Source organism: Calonectris borealis, chromosome 23 (assembly GCF_964195595.1).
Source record: "Calonectris borealis chromosome 23, bCalBor7.hap1.2, whole genome shotgun sequence".
Classification (NCBI taxonomy): domain Eukaryota; kingdom Metazoa; phylum Chordata; class Aves; order Procellariiformes; family Procellariidae; genus Calonectris; species Calonectris borealis.
In genome coordinates, this window is record NC_134334.1 from 2725003 (window position 1) to 2744584 (window position 19582).

The following is a 19582-nucleotide window of genomic DNA, read 5'->3' on the forward strand; positions in this document are numbered from 1 at the left end:
AGCAACTGCACCTTCTGCCACTACCCGTGTCACAGACTTGTTTGGGTACCCCTGCCCTGGGGGCAGAGAGACACCTGCTTCTGTCCTGAAGTGACAGTCCCACATCACAAAGAACAGTGTATACCATTGCTTGAGCCTGTGAAATATCTGACAAGCCCTGAGAGGTGATTGCTGTAGGAATTCCAATACCAGAAGCCACGGGGAAACTCCAGAACAAGTAAAGAATGAGAATGGTACCAAGCAAACGTGTGCAGCGCTACATATATGATTATAGTGTTCTGCATTTGTTCACACAAACCAGCTCAGGGTAAGGGGAAGCAGTTACTACCATATTAGTAGGCTGATAGCATTGCATTTACTCTGCCAATGTGTACACGTTCTGCTGTGGTCATTGTAACTGACACAATATTTGTACCCAAAAAAGCTCTAAATGACAAGTCAAACTGGATAAAAACTGTTGCTCCAAGTGTTTGAAAAGGGAACTATTGACTTCAGAATTTCTGATGTATTTCAAATACTTTCACATTTTAAGCCTTTTAGCAAATAAAAATTTTTAAAAATCAGTTGCTTTAAAACTAAATTTGCAAAGGATGTGAGGAAAACTTCTGACATTCACTCTGCTTTGAGTAGGTAATGTGAGATTGAATGGGACTATAAATATGTTGGAGGACACTGAAATCTGTAATGCTTAGGACAATTAGAGAAATAGTCCAGAAAAAATAGATGATAATCAGTAGGAAAAAGTACTGCCTCACTTAGGAGAAATAATAAAATGCAAAAATACAAACAGGGGAAGACAAAGATAAGCAGCAGTGCTTCAGACAAGGATCACAGAATTAAAACAGATCCCCAGCTAAATATGAATCAACAATGTCTTGCCACTGCAGTAAAGGCTAACATCATACTAGGTTGTACAAATGGAATTATCCCTGCAAGCCTTGTAAAGTAACTTTCTTTTCTGATGGAGCGGTAGTTCCTCAGACAGTTTAATGGTTGCAATTTCAGGTGCTGTTCTGCAAGAAAATATGGATAAATTGGAAAATGTCCAGAAGATAGCAATGAAAATATCAGAGATTTAGATATCATGCTATGTAAGGACTGTTTAAACAATAGAGCTGTTTCAATCTAAATAAAAGACGACTGAGAAGAAACGTAAGTTTCTGTGTAAAAGGCTGCTGGAATTAAGAGAATGTATTTTTCCATGTCTCTGGTGAATAGAGCAAAAAGTAATGGGAGTTCAGAATGTATCAAGGAAGTTTTGCACTAGAAAAAGCTTATTAATGTAATAATTACAAGTAACACTGAAATATATATCTTAGGTTGCTGTGGTGTTTCTACCATTGGCGAACCTTAAGAAGCGTTTTAGTAGATGTCTGCTAGACATGACATGGATAAAATTGATCCTGCCTTGGGGCAGAGGAATGTATGTCCTCTTGAGGTCTCACCAAGTCCTATTTTCCTATGATTAGGAGTTGTTCAATAATAGACTTATAAACATTACGTTGCTGACCTGGTTACTGAAATGTTTTCTGAATAACTAACCTGCTGTCTCACAGCAGGTGAATCAATACTTAGAGACAGAACAGGAAGTGAAAGCATGATTCAGGATCAGCCATGCTTACTGGAAATCTTTGAAGGTTAGTGGGGAACACTGCCAGAACTGGAAATGCTGGAAATTTTGTTCTCCAGCAGTAGAGGAAGAAATCGGCAAACACAGGCAAATAAAATGTATCTGTCAGGTTTAAAAAGAAACATAGTCTTTAAAGAAGAGAGAGTTATTAAATAGCTACCCTACCACTGAATTAGGAAAATCATCTGTGAATGAAGAGGGAAGGTAAATTGGTGCCTAAGCGTAGCTAGTTAGTAATCATGAGAACAAGTCAGTCCTACGAGAACAGACCAGTGCTTCTTTCTTGTATTTTTTCTAGTGGAAATGTCTTAGGGAAAGGATGGGTTTCACTGGGGTCCACAGTCACTCTAAGCCTTCTGTCTGAGGTAGTAGGACCAGTAATTGTACCAAAGCTATTGTAAATGCAGGTGCAGATCTCTTTGAGTGTGTCATTCTTTTATCTGAAAAATTACCTTGCCCTTTTCTATGAAGAAAAGGATCATTTAACTATAGAGCAGGCTGTTCTTTTAATATGGGATATTTGGTAGGTATATTTCCTTTTGTGCAAAGAAAAAGGATATTTTCATGACCTTTCTGTGGCTTTCTGAGAACTAGAACAAAGGTTTTGAATGGGCAGGTTTTCAAATGCATCTGTGATCTGAGCATCTGCAAAATACAAGGGAGTTGAATACATGAAAAGAAGCATGTTAATAATGCTGGGGTATAGAGAATTCTAATGCAAATAAACCCGTAGTTGGCAGAGACTAGTCTCTCTTCATTTCTGTTTTTGACAGTTAGAAGGGTGTGATGTAAGGCTTACATTCACAATTAATCCTATCTCACATTGATGCTTTTGGATTCCAGGCTGGTTTCCTCTGCATTTGTGTTGTACTGATCACATCAACTGTTTTTATATGTTTCTGTTTTCAGAATTATATTTAAGTTTTCCTTTTGCATAGATTTTTCCAAATGTTAATTCTGTCTCTTCAAGTCCATGTTGTGTTGGCATTGGCCTTAGTTTGGCTCACCTCTTTGTGAAAAGCAAGCTGGCTCCATATAACCTTCATCAGCAAGTCAGGATTCAGACACTTACTTTTAAAGTTCTTCCATCAAGATTTTAAGTTTATTTAAAAAAAAGAAGTGTCATGCTAATACCAAGTCACTGGTTAGAATTCTTTCTTGTGCTATTAGATAACTCTTAGAACAGCACAAACCTAAACGTCAAAGGAACAAAGAACCTCAAAGACAAGAACAAATAAAGGAAGAAGAGTAACTTTTTCAATCCAGGGACTGGTTGGGTTTTTCGTTGTTGGTTTTTTTTTTTTTTAACAGTTTTTAATACAAGAGTGCACTCTGTAACTGTCTGATAAGCCAACCACTGCAAAGGAGCACTTAATTCCAAGGACTTTAGAGCCATATAGTAAGAAGATATCAATAACTTTGCTGATTGTGGACAACAAAGTTCTTGGACTTAGAACTGTAGTGTCTTAGGGCTGCAAGGAAATTTTTGTTAATGACCAAACTGCAAATTGGGTCCCTACTGACTTTCAGAGGAGAAATTTAAGTATTAACTCATAATGAGTTAACAAGTATCAGCTGCTTTGCAGTAATAATGTGCATGTTTGCAGTGCATCGTATGACTACTTGGTACTTGCAGTCAGCTAGTATGTCATAAGAGTTTGTTGTGGTAACCTAGACGTGAGAATGAGTCTTCCATCTTTGGATGGACGAACATTCTCTTTGGAACAAGAACATAGTATTTCATAGCTGTGCAGCACTTAAGCGAGAAAAACCTGCAGAGATAATTCTTTCACTTGCTAACCCTTGCTAGTGACAAGAACAGGGTTTGACCATTTTACTTTTCATTTCACTTGTTGAACTTGTGCCTTTTGCTATTTAAAATCATTCCATAGTTGCATAACGGTCTCCAGATGTCAATATGACTGATAACACATGACAACAAAGAGGAATCGAATGTAAAGGAAGCATCTTATTCTGTTTCTTTGCTGCTACTCATCAGACTGTTTTCAAAGTTTGGGCAGTTATGAAAGCTTGTGACCCAACTTCCTCCATTATTACAGTAAGTGTTTACCTTACTTGTTTGACTTGGGTGGCTTCTGGCAAGTCAAGGACCCAGAACAACCAGCTCCCCCTGCTATCAAGAGCCAAGTAGTAGCTGAACTTGGAATTTCAGTATCTTTTAGCTGTTTGTTATGGTGATGGGGTGTGTTCTGATGGTAGCCAAGGTGATACAAATAAGCCAGTTTCCTTGAAATACTGGCTAGAATTACCAAAGGCCAGATTCTGACATCTCTCCTATATTCCTATCATAAACATTGGAAGCACTGGTGGCTTGGGGGCAGGTAGCAACTGCAATTGCCCAGACCTCCCCAAACAGTCAGGGCAAAGGTATTTAATAGAAAACCAAGAGAAGTCTTAATTAATTCCTCTGGACCACACATCTAGCTAGTAACTTGGCTTGAAATTCAGTGCTGCAGCAGTGTGCTTGCCTATCAAACACCTTATTCTGTCTTCTCCAGGGAAACTGAAGCAACTAAAAGCTTTTAAATTTTCCAATTAATCAAACTGCTTTCCTAAAAAGAATCAAGGTCTCCTGTTAATCAACGTTTTTCCTAAGAAGATTCACCAGGTTTCTTGTGAACAGTAAAATGGTGTAATAAGTAGACCTGGTTTTTAATTCTTGTTTGTATTAGGGTAGCAACTGGAAATCCATAAATTATGGACTGCATGCTTCTCAGGCAAAGAGGCATTTCCTGTATCAGTGAGATTACAGTCTTGACAAGATTGATAAAGAGGGAAGTAATTGTTTTTATCTGTTTTGAAGGCAGAAAAACAGACTCCATTAGTCACGCAGGGAGAGAGGAACACCTCCCAAAACACCCCAACCTGTATCCCAAGCCATTCTTCATAGGTCTGTCTCTTCTCTATATCCTGCTGCGAGATACGAGGTAAGTCCTGGGTGCCTATTTTGATACTACTCTTCACATGTTAGATTTCTCCAAAATCTCTCCACTCCATGCTACCTAAGTTTTCTTTACTGGCTGCCAACAGCTCTCAATCCTATCCTGACATTATCAAAGATGATCTGCATTGTCAAGTGGATTGAGTGTGGGGCTACATGCCAACATTCCTGATTGCTTACCTCAGCTGTGCCACAGATTTGTTAACCCTTGTGCAAGTCAATTAATCTAGTTCAGTGTTTAAAATTGGGATAATGACATTTACGTAACAATTGGAGGTGTTTGTAATCGGCCTGAATAATGAATGCAATGCTGTGGCATACATTTCTCTGTCTTTGTCAGTGGTTTTGTAGTTTGTGACCATTGATAAATAGCTTATTTGTCACACTCATGTGCCACCATTTTAATCAGAATTTAAACTTTGTGGTACATTTTTATTTCTCATGATTCTTCAGGAATTCTGAGTCACGAGAGACTGTTTGAAATGCAGTTTGAGAGGTAAGAACTATGTTCTTCAACCCTGTTAGGTGTTAATAGAGACAATTTGTTAATTGTTTCCTGTTCAGTGGAAATACCTTCTGCTGAAGGTAAGTTTGGGTTGTAGATGGAGACTGAACAGAGCCTCTCTGTATCAGGCACCAGTCTTCTGTGCAACTAGTCAAACGAGCAATAGCATTTTTGTTAACTTATCTTCTTTGTTAATCTAAAGCCCATCAAATTATATTTCACAGAACTGAGCGCCTTTAGTAGAAAAAAGCAATATGTTTTTATGCTCATTTCTCAATGTTACTGCCAATGTTTCTCTTCATTTTTCCCCAGTGTCTTCCCTGGGAGAAAGGAAGCACAACCTGGGTTAGAGTGCTGAGCTACACTGTTCTGACCGTGGTGTTAGGGAGGATGTGCTCAAAAGTGACATAAGACAGTTGCATTTCTCATGGCACTTCAGTCTGTAGAGGAGGGAAGAGATGTGACCAGTCTGTCTGTTATATTCATCCAGACCAGCAGCAGAGCTTCCAAGGTCGCTGCTGAACCTGGGCAGCTCAGAGCTGCTGTTGTAACTGTAGCTCTTTTATAAATAGGAGAGGCTCAGCTGATTAGCAGTCTTATCTCCACCAATTAATGAGGATAAGTGTTTATCATGTCGCAGAGTTCATGCCTCTTGCAAAATGTTGAGCAACTGCATAAAGTTACTGTGCGTGGGAAAAAAACCTGCCACTTTGAAATGTTTATTTTCTAACAGCCAATATATATTCTTGTGGCAAATGGTTCTTGTGGTGATTTATCTCTTTCATCTTAATGAATTTGGGAAAATCCATCCCAAGAGCCAACTCAAATGAAAATTTACTCCTTGGTTAGCTTTTGTAGTCAGTAATTGGGTATGGACAGGCATGGTTAACAAGGGCACTATGTCTAAGCATGGTTCTTCTCTGCTGGAACGTGTTGTTTTACTGCAGCTTTTAAGATGAATGCTTTGAATCTGTAAAACTTAGTGCTATATTCCTTCCTAGTGTCATGTTGTGTTGTCCCTTTACAGTTTGAATATCTCTTTCAGCACTTGAAAGACATTTGAGTCTCCAAGATATCATTAACTTCATAGAACCGTGCATTGTTTCCTTAATTCCTTGCAGACTGGGCTCTTAACGTTGTCTGGAAGGAGGATTAAAGAGAAACTGTGACTCAAAATACTGCACTTTCTAAAAAGTGGTGTAACATTGCCTATGGTATTTCCCTGTATGTGGCAACTGCTTCCTCTTTTTCAAGTTTGTCTTGTCATTTATTGACTATCGCTTCTTTGCAGCCCCCCAGTTTCCTGAAAACATAAATTTCTGTTTAAAGGAAGAAGAAAAAAAAAATCCCAAATTGCCACATACTCAAATGGTGTAACTTGTTCTCACTTTGTGGATTTATCCTGATATACAATTCAGTGACCGACATGTATGAGTCTATGATCTCTTTAAAAGAGTATTGGTTGAACATGCAATTTAGAAATTAGAAAACCTGATTGGTTTTGGTAACTATGAAGGATTGTTTTCTTGCTGGCATCTATACAGGGGCCAGATCCTACCTCTAAAATTTGTGACAAAGTTCCTGGTGATTTCAAGATAGCAGGCACGCTGAAACCAAATGCCTTTTTGTTTTGGCACCTTTGCTCAAATTTTGGTTTCAGATCAAGGACAGGCTGGAAAATGGTTTCCTGCATTTCAGGAGCTTCTGTTTGTTGTTGAGATTAAGGGTGATTGCAATATAGTAAGGTGGCACGCATTCTCACACAGGAATTTTATATCTTTCAGAAAGAGTATTTAACTGATGATCTAAGGAAAGATTAAGGTAAAAGTTCGTGACAGTTATTGCAGGGTAGATGGGTGTGGGTGAAGTGCGTCCAAATAACTACAGCCATAGTAAAGGGATTAAAAGGTGTGGCATGAAGGGCAGAAAGCCGAGGAAGCCAATTGCATGCACAAATCTGTGCCTGTCCTTAGATTACACGTTACAGGTGAGATTAAATATGTTCCGCACCTGGCACCTTCTAAAATGTGCTGGAATTTAAGTGTCCGGTCCTGTATTCGCCATTGGCCACCTGAGAGATGACTGCAGGAGAAGTCATGGTATTATGAACAAACTAAAACCACAGCAGCGTAACACTTGCCCTTGAGCAGTCTGCAGTTTGTTTAGTTTGAGGAGGATGTAAATTCTTCTCCTCAGTCGGACCATCACTGGTCAAGGCTGTTAGGACGGATTTTGCGGCGGACATTGAAGGGTTGTGCCCCTTTCTTAACACTTGCTCCGTGCTCCTTTTTTTTGAAACCTTCTGCAGAGGTCTAACCCTCGCTCCAGATGATTTCTAACTGCAAGTAACAAGCCGGTGAAAAAGACTAAAACTCACCACCCGCCCCGAGGCCGCGCAGCCTCAGGGGCGCCGGCGGGCCCCGCCGCGCATGCGCAGCGATGCGCCCGCTGCCGCCCCGCTGCCCGGCGGGGGCGGGGCGCCAAGCCCGAGGGCCGTGTTGTCGCGCATGCGCGCTGCCCCGCCTGCGGGGCCGACGCTCCTGAGGAGGCGGGGAGAGGACGATGGAGGCGCGCAGGGTCCGCCGGCCCCGCTCACTGCCCGGGAGCAGCCGCGGCCGCCGCCACCACCACCGCCGGGGTCGACGTGCCGGCCTCTGAGGGGGCAGGGGGCGGGACGCTCCGCCGGGCCGGGAGCAGCCGGGAGCGCGGTGAGTGGGGGGCGCCGGGAGGACAGTTGCGCTGAGGGGAGTCCCCGGAGAAGCCCGGCTGGGCCAAGCGGCCTCCCGCGGGGGGGCCGGTGCCTGTCCCCGGTGCGTGTCCCCGCGGGGGGCTGCGCGGCGACGCCGCCGGGGCCGGGTGTGGGGCGGCCCTGACGGGGCGGCTTGGGCTCCCGTGCCCCGGCGCCAACGCGGGGAGGGCGGGAGCCGCGGCGCCCGCATCCCCTGCGGCTGCTCCCGCGGCCAGGCCCGGCCCGGCCCGGAGGCGCCCGTTTCCCGCGGCGACGGCAGCCGCGTCGGGCGGCGCTCGGGAGACTGCGGGCGGGCGGTCGGTCCCTCCGCGGGCTTCGAGGTAACGCCTGCAAACCAGGAGGGCTGTTCAACGGGAATACACCGTCGGTGCGCTCCAGTAGCGCGAGCGGTGAGGAGCCCTGCGGCAGGACAGTTTTCTGAAAGGATAACAAGTAAAACCGCGATCCCCTGGTCACGCATCAAGTGTGTACGATCCACCTCCTCGTTTGGTTGTTTGTTTTAACGTCCACGTTTCTGACTAAAGGGATGATGATGAGTTTTAGGTTATTACTGCCCGTTCCTTGGTATTGTAGGTGAGTGTGTTGGTGTTTCTGAAGCGAAGGGTTAACAAATGGACTTGCTTTCCGTGGGTATTTAACACGTGATAGTCATACTATCTAGTTTTTAGTAGAAATAGCGCTTGAGTATGTAATCAAAAAACATGCTACTAAATTTCAACAGCTGTCAGGCCGCTAAATTTCGATATGGAGTATTATTTTGGTTTGTTTTTTTTTTCTTCAGGCACACTAGAATATGAAGTTATAAACTAAACCAAAAAGGAAGTTTTCTTTACCCGATACAGTTGTTCCTTCTTTTTTGGGTGAGAGGAGTTTTAGTGCCTTAGGGATGGAGTCATATGCATGTAAACTCTATTGGAGTGCTTTCTCAGCAAAATATAATAATAAAAAGACTTCTCTACAGAACTAAGTGATGAAGCAAACAGGGGTCTGTAGCAATGGGGCAAGTGGCACCATTTTTAGATATAACATTGTCCTCTTATGCCCTAATACGAGGTTGATGATAAGGTACAAAATGAGGAGCTTTGAATGGCTGATGCAATTTCTACGAAATTAGTAGAAATGCTGCAGTCTCGAAGGCATGTTAAAAGTAGTGTGAATATTTGGTCAGGATGGACCCGGCAGTCATCCCCTAATCATGATGATTTAGGGCAATGTAGTTGACAGGAAAAGTTTGTTACAAAATAACAGCTTACAAACATGCTCATTAAAAAAAAATTAAATTGCTTGATGATTTGCTGCCTTATGCTCCTTGTGTGGCTGCTTGCATCGAAAGATCATATTTCTTTGTATGCTATTCAGTGCCATCAAGCAGTGGAGAAGATGGCTTTTTAAGATGTGAGCACACAAAACTCTTACTTGGCCACCTGGGTGTGGATGACATGTATATGAAAGCTTAGTAGAATTGTTTCAGACTTCCTTTGTAACTAGAACTCTTACAGCCGACCTGGAGCGTGATTCCTTAATGATAGTCTGAACAGTGTAATAAAGCTTTAGGGATGTTATGGTGTTGTGTTCTTCTATACAAAGGTGGTTTGATGGAACCTCTGTGACGTTCTGGTTCACGGGAGCATTCATTTATAATGACAGAGAAGTTGAAGATAGGAAACTGCAGTAAAAGGTTGGATACATATGAGAGGTGACTCACCTCTTTGTGTTACCATCACAGAAATTTAATATTAAATGTTAACGCTTTTTTCTTTTTCTTTCTTTTTTTTTTTTTTTAATTTTGGACATGCCTTAGACCAGAGCAGCCTTTTCACTAGTTTGTTGACATATGCTTAAAGTTTTTGGATCTAATCCTGGGAGCTGTTTAGTGATAGTTTTGTCCTTATGTCAAGTCTGCTTATTTAATAAAGGTCTTGTGAGGGGATGTTAATTAAACAGTACATGGTGTAAGCTGTAGTTAAAACATCCTGAATTGGAAAGTATTACGTGGAAGGAATATCAAGTTCTTAGGCTGTATTTAGTAGGTCTGTACACTGTCTTACTTCCAGTTTTGTGCTAATCTGATTTTCTTTACTGGCAGCATCTGTCAGATGAAGATACTTCAAACAAAGGCACTTGGAAACACACTTTATTTATTGCTTGCTTATATAAATTATTGTTCTCTGCACCTCTTATTTAAGGGTGGTGCTGTGGAATAGGATGCGTATGTATCAACTGTTAAATTGGAAGTGGAAGTATGGGTATGTAAAGATGCTGGAGAAGCCTGTTTAGACCCTACGAAATAGATATACCAAACACAAAAATGATTTCAGGTTATAAAGAATAATCCTTAGATTTAAAAATAAAAATTAAGGTATTCGATTTTTTTTAAGATAAGTTGGTTGATAGGCCTTTAATAAGTGCATTACAAGTGTGAGTAGCTACAGACAGATGGTAAATGAGTGTCTAGTTTTCTAACTTCCTTTATGGCTTTTTTTTTTAATTATTTTTAAATCTATTGGATAAAGCTCTCTTTGTTAAAATTCAGAACTTAAAATTTTTAGTTCTTTCTGTATTTGACGAGGAAGGCTGTTAATTCAGAATCCAGTTTGCATGGGGGGACGGGAGGGAATCCATCGGAAATGCTTGTTCAAGTCTACCTGGAATCTCTGAAGTAAAAACGGTGGGCTGGTTTAAGTTATGATTTAAAGAACAAACAATGTAAAAACTTTCCTCATGCACACACAGATGCTGAAAGACCCTTTCCAGTCAGAGATACTGAATATCTCATTTTAAAGTCACTTCTTTTCTGAAAATCAGATATCTAAATGACTTGTTTTCTGTAGCTGTTTAAGAAACAACCAGCCAGAGATGTATTCCTGAAACTTGGTGAGGTTGTGATAAAAGGTAATACAAATTAAAATCTATTAAAAATAATTTATGTTGTTTGAGTCAGATTTTACAGTCTGTTTTATGTATGTGCTTGCACAATCAGGATAATTATGTGCATAAATCAACTAACTAGCACGAAATTTATATTGAGCTTAAACTTGTCTAAAAATGGAGTTACATTTTTCTGATTTTAGCTGTAAAAAATTAGAAATGTGTTGAAATGACTATTTCCCAAGTCATGGTCACAGGTAATACTAAGCAATGAGTAACCAACAACTAAACATTGATATCTTTACAAGTGCAGGATCTCATAAATTATTAACGGATGACAGTATTTGTACCTTTTTGTAGTGGTGTTCTCTTAGGGGAAGCCTAGTCTACAGTAGGAGCAAAAGTATTTTCTAATTTGATTAGGTGGTGGTTCTGTCTAATTTAGTAATGAACCAGTGCTCATTCTAAAATTACAACTTCATTTTATTGACGCTTTTGTTATCTAGAAGTTGGGATGCTGTGAAACATAGTACCTATAAAATTGTGGAGATTGTCATCCTCTGGTAACTTTACAGCCAAATATCATTATTCTATGAGTATTTTCCAGAGCCATAGTCTATTTTAATGGTTACAATAATGTTATGGTCTATTCTCTACAGAATGTAGTGGGAAATGATGAAACTGTTTTAAAAACATCTGCAAATTTTTAATGAACCAACTTTTTCCCCGTGTTGAAATCAACTGACTTGAGGAATGTACTGTTCCTCTAGACTGCATTATCTTAGATGCTATTTGTTTATAGTTTAGTGTTTATTCATACACTGAAAGTTGCTTTCTATTTATATTCTGATAAGGGCTCTTCTACTTTATTCAAATAATGATGAGAACTTACTTACGGGATTTCTAGTGCTTTTGGGGAAGGATGGTTATTTGAAGTTTGGTTTTTGGTTTGGTTTTTTTTTACTTCTGCATAATTGCTGTCTAACCAGCTGTTTATCTTTTATTTGTGCTGGTTATTTGTGGAAGTGAAATACTTCACATTTGTCCTTATCTTGTTTGTTTTGGACCATCTCCCCAGTTTGTCACAAATTATTTAAGAACTGGTATCGTCCTCCAACTTGTTTTTGTCTCTTCTTAGCTTGGTATTAATCTCATTTTTGTGAAGAACTGGAGTTTATTAAGGTTATTTCTATTGCATCTTTTTTTGCTTACTTTGACAGTTTTTCTTCTGTTATAGCTTAGAGTATTCTAGTTTTATTTGTTCAATATATGTGTCACCTAATAGGAGACACTATAGTTTTTCCTGAGTCTTGATTCCTTGGCAAATATTTAAAACTTTTCTTCCTCTTCAGTATCTAAAATAAATTTATTTTATCCCATATATAACTGGAGACGTGAATCTGTGCTGGTCTGGAAACAACTTTGTATTGAGCCTCTTCTAAGTCTGGGAACGTATGTGTTTTAATTCTGGTCATTTTTTCTTCCAGTGTCTTCTGATTACCTTGAAGAGCTTCTCCATTGCCCAGATCCTTTCGAGAAGTGTTTACCAAAGTGTGTAAACTCAGTGTTTAATACTTAGTCTATTAGCTTTGCTAACACTGAATTTTTCTTCTCTCTCCTCCCTATCCCCTTTCTCCTGGTGTTTTTCCACAGGAATTGAATTTCTCTCTCACTGAGGTTCCTTCACTTCCAGTATGGAGATGAATCGAGAAAAACTGTGTACCAGCAAGGCTGATGTGAGCTCAGATTCTGCTTATCATTGCTCAACGTGTCATGATGATGAGGAGTGGAGCCATACTAGCCGGGGACGAGCTAAGTCACGAAGTTTGTCTGCTTCACCAGCCCTAGGAAGCACCAAAGAATTCCGGTATGGCTCTTGGTTCTTTCTATTGTTGCTACCTTTAAGAAAAATGAAAAAAATATTTAAAAAAAAAAGTTATTTAGATTTTAATTTTTGCTTCTCTTTTTATATAACCATAGTCTTGCAGCTGTGACAAGTAATAATGAACAGAAATAAAAATAGTGTTTTGTGGTAATAAATAGAGAGGGAGATGATTAGTGAACCATCCTGTTGTGGTCCATGCTGTGAAAAGAACTTGGTTTTCTGAAGTAGCCATGTAGGTGGTCATCTCTAAACTGACATTCATGTAAATAGGTTCTGGCTGGTTGTGAGGCCTGCCTTCTGTTTCAGTGTTTCTTGGGAGATCTTAAACTGCTTTTTGTAGATATTTCAGCAACATTCTATATATGTATATACAGATTCAGCAAGACAACACGTTACTCATTTGCTTTGTATATGCCATTTAAATGCTGTCTGAAGTGAGTATGTCGGAGTCTGGATTCAAGAAAGTGTTTGCATTTAGAAATGGCTATGTGAAATTAATAGATCCTTTTTTTTAGGATCTAAACTGCACATAAAACTCCTATCTGTAGCATCATGTATTGAAATTATTTCTTAGTAAGAAAGTTAGTTAAGAAAGTATGGGTATATTTCCAGCTAGGCAAAGTTCTTAAAGTATAAAAGCTTCGAAGGTTATTGATTGTAAGCAGATTACTAATTTTCAAATTTAAGAAACCCATTGTGCCCGAGTACTTGACTTCCAGGGTTTGGGGGTGTAGATTTGAATGTTGAATACTATGATATTTGTCATACTTCAACCTAGCTTCAGAAGTTTTAAGTACCTTCCGGAGATAAAATACAAATGCATCTGTATTGAGCTATGTTAATTCATAGCTTGGTAGTAGCTCAGGTCACAAGAAAGGAACAGTTTTGTGCTTGGTTCCAGATCTTTAACTAGTTGGCAGAACTTTACCTCTTGCTCAACAAGTTGCTTTTAAGGGATTCTTAAAATGCACTTCAAAAGGCTGTTAGCCCAAAATGAAGGCAGGAAGTTAAAGGTGGGGGGTGGACTAAGGGCAGAGCTGTAATCAGAATGGCATGGCTGTCAAAACAGGTGTCTGCAGAGTTCATAGCCTCAAGAAAGAATCAATCAACTGTAGAGACTCTTCTGCAAATTTTTACAAATGCTCTAGCTGGAGCTCTAGTGCTGTGTATTAAAACCCTGTATGAGTATTTAGGTTATATGGTAATGTGAGGCAGCACAAAATAAGTTTGTGCTTGCAGATTGTTTCCCAGCAGTGAGAAACGCCCATTTTTTCTTTGAGCCAAATTTCTAATCTAGTTGCAAGGCTCTTGTCATGTGGACAGCCTGGATAGAACTTTCAATTTTGTGATCTTTGGACCCATTGTAAATATTGAATGGCATGCTGTGGTAGCAGTGCGTCTTGAACTTGTGGGAGGCATAGCAGAACTTTACTTTACTTACTTGTGACCCTCTATAAAAGCACGGACAGAATCACGGAGGAGTTTCTCAACAGATGAAATTCTCGTCTAGAGTTACTGCTTTGCTGGTAGGAACACTCTTGCAAGGCAGAGCATATATGGGTGAGGCTGAAGAGCGCAGGGGGAAGCTTTATGGTGAAGGGAGGCATAATAAAAACCTTTATCTGAAGAGGCTAAAAGGTTAGGAAAATACTTGCTTTGCATATGTAGTTCAGAAAGTCAGTGTACCTTAACGCTTTTGGAAAATGTTCTCGAAGGACTGTGCTCTGGCTGTACTGTTCTAGCTACTGTGTTGTGTGTCATAGTCAATACATAAGACTTTATGTTAAAAGCGTGCTGTAAAACTGTTGTTTTCCCTTCTCCACTTAAACCGTTAAGAATGTAGACTTCAGTCAACCTGTGTGAAAGACCATGTGGTCTAAATTTTTGTGTATTATTATCTTCTAGCTAAATAACTACTTTTTCTTTTGTAAACTAGAAGTGATCTTTGTAGACCCTACCTATTGTGGGTTTGAATTAGGGTTGTTGTTTGCAAGATTTTTTTTCATTAAGATTCTCTGCATTCATTCACTGGCTATCTTCAATTTAGTGCTAAATTGTCACAAGGCATCTTGCAGAATGTCAGAAAGTGATCTCAGGCTTGCTATATTAGTATATTAGTATAGTATTCAGATTGAAGTAGTTGCCTATCTGCTTTGAACTGGCAAGTATATTTTCCTAAGAGATGTATAATTTCCAGTGCATTCCTGCGCATTCTTAGCAGACAGTCTTACTACAAACAACTTTAAATTCTGTTCACTCAAACATTTTACCTTCTGTTGACTGAATAGTGCATAGATTGAGTACTAATAAAACCAGGTAAAATCTCAACCAAAATGTATACCAATTATTAATTAGAGCTTGCAGAGAAAACTTTGTTTGAATGTCGTGAAGGTCAGGTGTGGATATTTAATACCTCTTGTAGGAGTTTAGCCAGTTATTGGGAGTGGCATGAAATAATGACCCATGCTGAAAGAAGGAAAAAAGACAGTTATTTGGGAGAGGCTTGAGTGGAGCAACAAGTGGGAGGTGATGTTGCCAGGGTGTTATTTAACTATCGCAATTTCAAGTGTAATTGTACACAAGTAGACAGAGCCTTACCATTCCTTTACACATATTGGTACACACATTAATCCCTAATTATGTCAGGTTTTGCTCATTTTTCTGTTTTAATATAAATAAGGTAAACTTTATAAAACATTAAGTAGTAATCTTATCTGACTGGATTAGTCATGCCCGTACTTATAAATGGAAAAAATTATTTGAAAAACAAATATAACTTCTGTGTGTTCAATGTAGGAAATTAAATATGCATTTTCATTATTGGAATTCAAATCTTACACACGCATGATTTCTTAGACATGGAACAAATAAGATGTTGCTGTTACTCCTTAATTATATCTTTTTAACCCGACATCTGGTTTTGATTTTTATTAGATTTTGAGGGTTTTTTTAGTATTAAGAGTGAATCATCAGACTGGTCTGAGCTACTTTATAATATACACAATAGAAGGCAGTGCAGTAATGATTTGTTACTGCCAAGCAATAGATTAGTTACCAGTTCCTGTGTTAATTGAATTAAGCACAGGAAAGGCATATTTCCCATTCTTTTTAATGGAATAATTCTAATAGCATTTATATAATGTTTCAACAGTTACATGACTTGAGTAAGTTTTACTCCCATTTACAGATTTGCTGAAGGAGGTGGGAGGCAAATAAGGCAGAACAGTTCTGACTTGGTCCAAATAATCTCATCCTAGAGCTAGGAGTAATCCTGTGTTGTGGGTGGGATTTAAGTTTGAGGATAAATGACATTTCAGAGCTCCTGTTTATTTGAAGACAAAGATCATATTAGCTCTTATTAGATAAATAAATGGAAAAAATTAGCATTTTTTTCTACCTATTCAAATAGCATTTTTTCTACCTCTTGGTTGTCCCTGCCTGCCTTAATCTCAGCCCAGGATGTCTTCTATGTGTCTTCCAAGAGATTAAATTAACCTAATAGGTACTTCTCAGTTTAAATGACTGAATTATTACCCCAGTGTTTCTCAGCAGTAAAAATCCAGAAATTTTTCAGTCTTCAGTAATTTCAGTCAATAGTGATTGATTTCTTGTTTGTAAATTTCTGTATTACCTTGATACCTAAAAAAAATGTTTTTGGTTAGTAAAAGTTCTGCTTAAATAGCCTATTTTAGCACAGTCAAAATCCTGGGTTCTATTTGTTTGTGGGTGATGGCAAGAAAAGGGAACTGTTTTGAATGTAATCTGTAAAAAGCAAATGTGGGTAATGAGGGGACGGGGAGAAGGAGACCTAATCTAGTATGTAATAAAATGAACTAAGGCCTGGTACTGCAGATATATATCTCCATATACCTTAGAATTGAAGGATTTGCGTTTTATTAATTTATTAAGTGCAAAGATTTAAACAACAAAAAAAGTGTTTAAATGATCGGGACACCTTACTGTGACTTGGCCATGGCAAAAAAATCTGAAGGTATTGTTTTGGTGTTGGAGATTTTATTGTAAATGCTTGTCAAGACTTACACTGGGAAACCTAATTTATATACATTACTGTATCTTATTGAGATGAAGAGCACTCATTAAGCTATTTTATGTATATTTATACCAGATTTAATCATCCTGAATGTCCTGTTCTAAAATTTTGTGCTCTTAGATGAGATGTAGTGCTTCAAGAAATATAGAAAAGAAAGTATTGTGGTTATTGTGTCTGCAGTAGTAAAGCTGATGTCACTTAGGAATTGATGCAGGCTAACCCTTAACACACACTAATGACACACAACTAACAATCACTGTAGGTTTTTTTGCTGAGAACGTGGCCTGAAAACAACAGTTTTGGGCTTTTTTTTTTGTCTGTATGCTTAGTTGTTTGCTTGCTCATTGTCAACAGAAATTAAAGCATGCCAAAATATTACAGAAGAGAAAGTGCTCATGCTATGTCAACAAAAGCCCTGGTTTATGTTTTGTATTTTAATTAATTGATTAGGCACACTTGCTAAGTGAAGGTTGTGAGACTACTGAATTACACAACAAAACCTGAACCTGCTGCTCTTTAGCTCAGCTAGTGTTATTACAGAGATATTTTGAGTTTCTTTTGAATGTTGCCACAAATTTGATAATTTCTCGGTGTTATTTAATGATTTCCTACAAAATCTGAAATGTTCAGTCAACTACTACTCAATACTTGGTTGAGTACTCGAAGTGTTAAATACTTGTTTATGCTATCACGTTGGCTATTATTTAGGATTACAATAAATTGAGGAGTTGAAAATATTTAAACTCCTTACTCTAGCTTAAAAAAAAAGGTTTTTTAACATGTAAGAATTATATAGCTAATTCTGAAACAGGAATTGTCTGTGCTTTGTTTCTTAAACATAGGGTTTTTCCTTTTCACAGTAGTGAGACCTTGAAAATGGATTATATTTTTATAATTTGGGATTTATCTACACAGTTTTTTGGTCTCTCTGAGACACACATGTACTGTTCTGTATTGTAGTGTCCAGAAGAGTTGAGATTAAATAGAATCTTTGGAGGCTTGACATGAATTCACAGAACCAACTTGACAAAACTTGACCATATCTTCTTTGAGGCTGTGATGCTTCCTTTGTGTAAAGTGAAGATGAAATGAATGCAAGAAGAATATGTGCCTGGTACTAATATTTAGGAAGTGATTACTCAGTATGTGGAGGGGATAAACTGTGAGCGAGGCTTTGATTAAAATAACTTTCAAGGAGTAGGTACAGGAATTAAGTTTTAGATTTGAAATGTGAGAGCTAATACATGTAAAATTACATTGCCTGGTCAACCACAAACGTAGGTTTCAGAAATGTACTTTGTCCTGTATTGCCTAGTGCAAATTTTTCAAAGAAGTGGTTTTGGTGGTTGGGGAGCTAATTATACCCGGTTTGTCACCACATTTCTTTTACTTATTGCTTACTTTTATATATATATATATATATTTAGGAGAACACGCTCCTTGCATGGACCATGCCCAGTGACCACATTTGGACCAAAGGCCTGTATGCTGCAAAATCCTAAAACGATTATGTAAGTACTTGTCAAACGAATGGTATTATGCTTATTCTATGTGAAAGAAAATAAGTTTGCTTTTCTACTATTCACCCCCTAATCAGCATTGTTTGTATTTTACCTGACATTTAGAGATTTTCATCTTGCTTGATTGCCAGCTTGGGGTCTGCATTGCCAAAATTGGCCTGCCATTTTTATCACACATTGACCATTTAAAAAGTCAGTCTGAGAGGAGAATGGGTAGCACTGCTCAACTGTATTCTCAGCTAAACCCCTATTAGATGTGCGTTAGCTTGATCTGCATGTTGAAAAGTATAATATGGGTTTGAATGTCATAGTTTTTTTTTCTCTCAAGGGGTGATAGGACATAATCGGTATTTCTCTGTATGGATTTATAGTGGGTTTGCTGTTTGGAATACTTCCTGCAGAGTAACAGACATAAAAGGAAATTAATTTTACTGGTTTTGCGTTACTAATTCATGTGGTGTTCTTAGGCCCACTATCTACTACCTGAACTAATGGGAGTTTTCTCACAGCTCAGTGTATCTATTTTGGAAAAAAAAAATGAACCATTTCACATAAAAATATGGCAGGGCACGTGAATAGTATTAAGTACTCATGTTTTGTTTAGACATGTTTTGCATAATCTGCAATCCATAGTTTGATGTCAGCAATGGCAACTATAATAAACACTTTCCAACATAAGTGACAGTAAACTCGTCATGTGTATTAAACACCCTTATAGCAATCTAATTATAATACGGAGAAGCTATTGGTAGCATTTGGTTTATTCCATCAACTTGAAATACGCAAAGAGCAGTGTTTCTGAATGATAGAGGAACAAAAATTTTTCTGGACAACACAAGGAAAGGAGGAGAAATTGTTCTGTGTACTGTGAAATCTGAGTAAAGCCTTCTTCCTCCCTTTGTATTATGTGTTTGAGCTAGTAGTTTGAATTTTTGTAATTGATCTATGCCACTTTCAGTGTATGAATATCATTAAGGTAAGTTTGCTTTTAGACTCTAGTGATAAATTTAATGTGAACATAAGGGTTTGTTTCTGCTTAGCAGGTGTATAAACATTTTAATTCTGTAGGTTGGGTGATATAAAAGTGTTGCTTTTTACACTATGTGTTATATACTTACTAAATGGTGTTTTGACTTGGTCAAATGAGAAATGTCAGGGTTCTACAGATTAACCAAGTTAGTGGTCCCTGTTTTTGTCTTTTAAAAAAGTTTTATTTCGTTTTTCTTTCAGTTAAATGTAACGTATTTGAATTAAGTATTTATTTGCCTAAATCTTTACCTAAATAGTAGAGTTTTCCTCAAAACAGGTTGGTGGAATCCTATCTTTTCCCACAAAGGTGTGGCGGGAATCTTGCAGTGTACAGTAACTCTTAGCTTCCTCATTCTTTCTGTCTATTCTAAAGTTGGTGGCTT

General features: G+C 38.5%; 1 protein-coding gene across 6 annotated transcripts in view; it reads left to right on the forward strand.

The window, feature by feature from the left end:
* The first annotated feature begins 7631 nt into the window (after positions 1–7631).
* Positions 7632–19582, forward strand: part of NADK (NAD kinase) — a 40419-nt gene continuing 28468 nt past the window's right edge. For 4 of the 6 annotated variants that reach the window (XR_012677034.1, XR_012677033.1, XM_075172266.1 and 1 more), the window contains exons 1-3: positions 7632–7805; positions 12368–12581; positions 18078–18161. Coding sequence is in view for 4 of the 6 variants with exons in the window: in XM_075172266.1 (XP_075028367.1) it covers positions 12409–12581; positions 18078–18161 (257 nt within the window). In the remaining 2 variants the exon portion in view is untranslated. Of the gene's footprint in view, positions 7806–8180; positions 8420–12367; positions 12582–17610; positions 17765–18077; positions 18162–19582 lie in introns of those variants that run through there. The other 2 variants (XM_075172265.1, XM_075172267.1) reach the window with 2 other exon arrangements.